At 37.2% G+C, this 3,000-nt stretch overlaps 1 protein-coding gene across 1 annotated transcript; it reads left to right on the top strand.

Moving 5' to 3' along the window:
- Positions 1 to 598: 598 nt before the first annotated feature.
- LOC120787164 (solute carrier family 12 member 2-like) lies at positions 599 to 2,994 on the top strand. Its single transcript, XM_040122861.1, has 3 exons — positions 599 to 733; positions 1,065 to 1,132; positions 1,571 to 2,994. The coding sequence occupies exons 1-3, from the start codon at positions 599 to 601 to the stop codon at positions 1,704 to 1,706; spliced, it is 339 nt and encodes a 112-aa protein (XP_039978795.1). The 3' UTR covers positions 1,707 to 2,994.
- Positions 2,995 to 3,000: the final 6 nt, after the last annotated feature.

A 3,000-nucleotide genomic window follows, 5' to 3' on the forward strand; every position in this document is an offset into this window, starting at 1 on the left:
ATTAGGGGTGAGAATCTTTGGCAATCTCATGATTCAGTTTGACTCTGATTCATGTTGTCACAATTTGATTCAGTCAAAAAAAGAAAAAGGTGTGAGTATGCAGCTTTTTTATCGATTATTTTTTTCAAATAATATTGTAAAGTTATTTAAGATAAGAGAACTGGGAAACATTTTACAATCTTCTTCTTGTATGAAAATAATGAAATGAAAGTTCCATTTACTGACTAACATCACCGGTCAAATGTTTTTTGTAAAAAAAGAAGTTTGTCTGCGTGTAGTTGACGAAAGCAGGGGGAAGAGAAAAAACGCTGAGTGCTCCACTGTGTTGTTGTTAATGTAATGTCACATAATGTCACATTATGCTACTTTCCTTGCCCCACCGGAGCTGGATGAAGTTTTGTGCTGTGCACTTGCGTTTGAGTTCCACCTTTTTCTCTCCGTCAACATAACATTACTAACTAACTTTATGACAAAAATCAACAAAAATTGGTATTTGTGAATCGATTCAGAATCATAAAAGACAAGAATCATGATTCTTCTGTTAATTTTTTTTTTTCACCCACCCCTATTAACCATAAAGTTATTGTTGTTGTGTAGCATGTTGGTCTTTGAGGAGATGATCGAGCCATATCGGCTGAAGGAAGACGACATGGAGCAGGAGGCAGCTGAAAGGCTAAAGAACAGTGAACCTTGGAGGATCACAGACAACGAGCTGGAGCTGTACCGTGCCAAGGTCAGCACACTCCTACTCACTGTATCTTTCTGTGTATTTTAATTTAAGAAGTTTAAACATTCTGTCAGTGTTTAAAAAAATTCCATATGATTACATCTTTAAAAGCCTTTGCTGCACGTGAAAATGTCAGGGGAGTGAATGCTTTTGTAATCCACTGCAGCCCATTTTAACTGTTCAATAAACAGAGTGGAAACAGTTCACTGTACGTCAACAGCATGGTACTGTGAGCTGTACTGCTTGCTCAGAGTCAGTGTTGCAGCAGCCTGTGATAATTATCTAGTAAGTTAATATCTGAATGTCTGAACCCTTGTTTGTTTGTTTTGCTCTTCAGACTAATCGTCAGATTAGACTCAATGAGCTACTGAAGGAGCACTCGAGCACAGCCAACCTCATTGTCATGTAAGATGCTATTCTTTTTAGTGTGTGTGTGTGTGTGTGTGTGTGTGTGTGTGTGTGTGTGTGTGTGTGTGTGTGTGTGTTTTCTTTAATTTTAGTGTAACAGTAGTTACATTCACATATAATGCAATTATGGCTATTGGGACACAGACCCAGTCTCTCTTGGAAGGCATGGAACTCAGTGGTACACAGGAAGTGAGTGAGTAAGCTAATAGATGGCTTCAGACATGGTTGTGGTCTTTCAGTGAAAATTTTAGAACTAACTTTAACTGAACAGAAAAAGGTTTTATAGAAACTCTCAGTGTAAGGTATACAACAATTTATTATTTTGTTATCAGTACAGAAATTGAGGTATTGTATTTGTACTAGTATCAAATGATTTAAATGAAACCATACTGATGATTGCACCTTCTTTTTCTTGCTTTTACATTCTCTGTGCAGGAGCCTGCCATTGGCCAGAAAGGGCGCAGTGTCCAGTGCTCTCTACATGGCCTGGCTGGAGGTGTTGTCCAAGGACCTGCCGCCCATCCTCCTGGTGCGTGGCAACCACCAGAGCGTCCTCACCTTCTACTCTTAAACACACACAGAAATTAAAGTCACGGTTTTAAGTCTCACATCCCCTTCTGCTTCCCGGAGCAGACACACATACACATCCCAGTTCCAGTCCAAACCTAAAGGTGCAACACATACACTTAAGAGACAGTAAGCACACTGATGGAAACAACGCTGGTAATATGAATAAAGAAGGAAAAGATATTGGTTGAGATATGCTCTAAAAGTGATGAAAGGATTTGTCAGGGATTGGTTGGGTGGAGGTTGTAAGGTTGCCCACTGCTCCTTTCTTTCTATTTATTCCAAGATGTCTTGATTTTTCCCTTGTAGCTGTAGTTTCTTCTTTCTTCTATTTTCCTCCTTAAAATTTCATTTTTGTTAAAATTGATTTCTCTCAGGCTGCAAAACCAGTTGTGCACAATGTCCACATTGTTGTTCTGATGATATAGTTTATTGATATCATACTTGTTAAGTTAATTGGACCAGTTGTGTTTGTCATGCAGCAATAATAATAACCCTGTTGTTTTCCTTAAATATTGGGAGAGAACCATGCAGAATGCTTTGCAACACCTTATAAAGCCTTATGGATGTGCCTTCCTGTGTTGAATCAGATGAAATAATTATAATCTCTATCCAGGTTGACAATATTACCTATTATATTGATGAATAATAGTTTTATTGAGGTTTTTAATGTGATTCATTCTTAGTTTGGAGCATTGTATTTATGGGAGTGGATTGCATGAATTTAATGAAGGGTGTCCACTTGATTGCAAAAGACTTTCTCTGTCATTTCTCTTTCTCTGTTTTACCTTAATCACCATGTTTATTTTGGCCATAGCATTTTAATTTTTTGTTCACTTTTGGGTCTTCCTTTTTAAAGCTGTTGAATATTTTCAATAACATCAGCTACTTGACACAAGACACAATTTATCTTTTAGGCATAGTGCCTAAAAAATTGTATATGGGTGTTAAATTTAAGATCTCTTTTTTTGTCAGAAAAGATATGAACCTAGGTTTTCATTAGCCTTGTCAAATGGAAATGGTAACTCTCCCATGTAGCTGCTGATTGACTAAATTAAGTATTTCTTTTTAAAAGTTTATGTATTTCTGTGTCCACATGTATGGTTCTTTCCCTGTAAAGAAATTGCTCTACCCAACAAGCTAGTTAAAACCTTGCCTTAATGCTAGAATTAACGATAGTCACGAGTTCCTTTTTTCTTATAAGCCATACTGGCTGGATGGTTTGTGGGTAAATTCAGATAGCAATCCATTAGTAAAACGTTAGGAGAAGTGTTTCAGCACAATTGTCTTCTGTACTG

This window comes from Xiphias gladius, unplaced genomic scaffold (genome assembly GCF_016859285.1).
Source record: "Xiphias gladius isolate SHS-SW01 ecotype Sanya breed wild unplaced genomic scaffold, ASM1685928v1 HiC_scaffold_1192, whole genome shotgun sequence".
NCBI lineage: Eukaryota > Metazoa > Chordata > Actinopteri > Istiophoriformes > Xiphiidae > Xiphias > Xiphias gladius.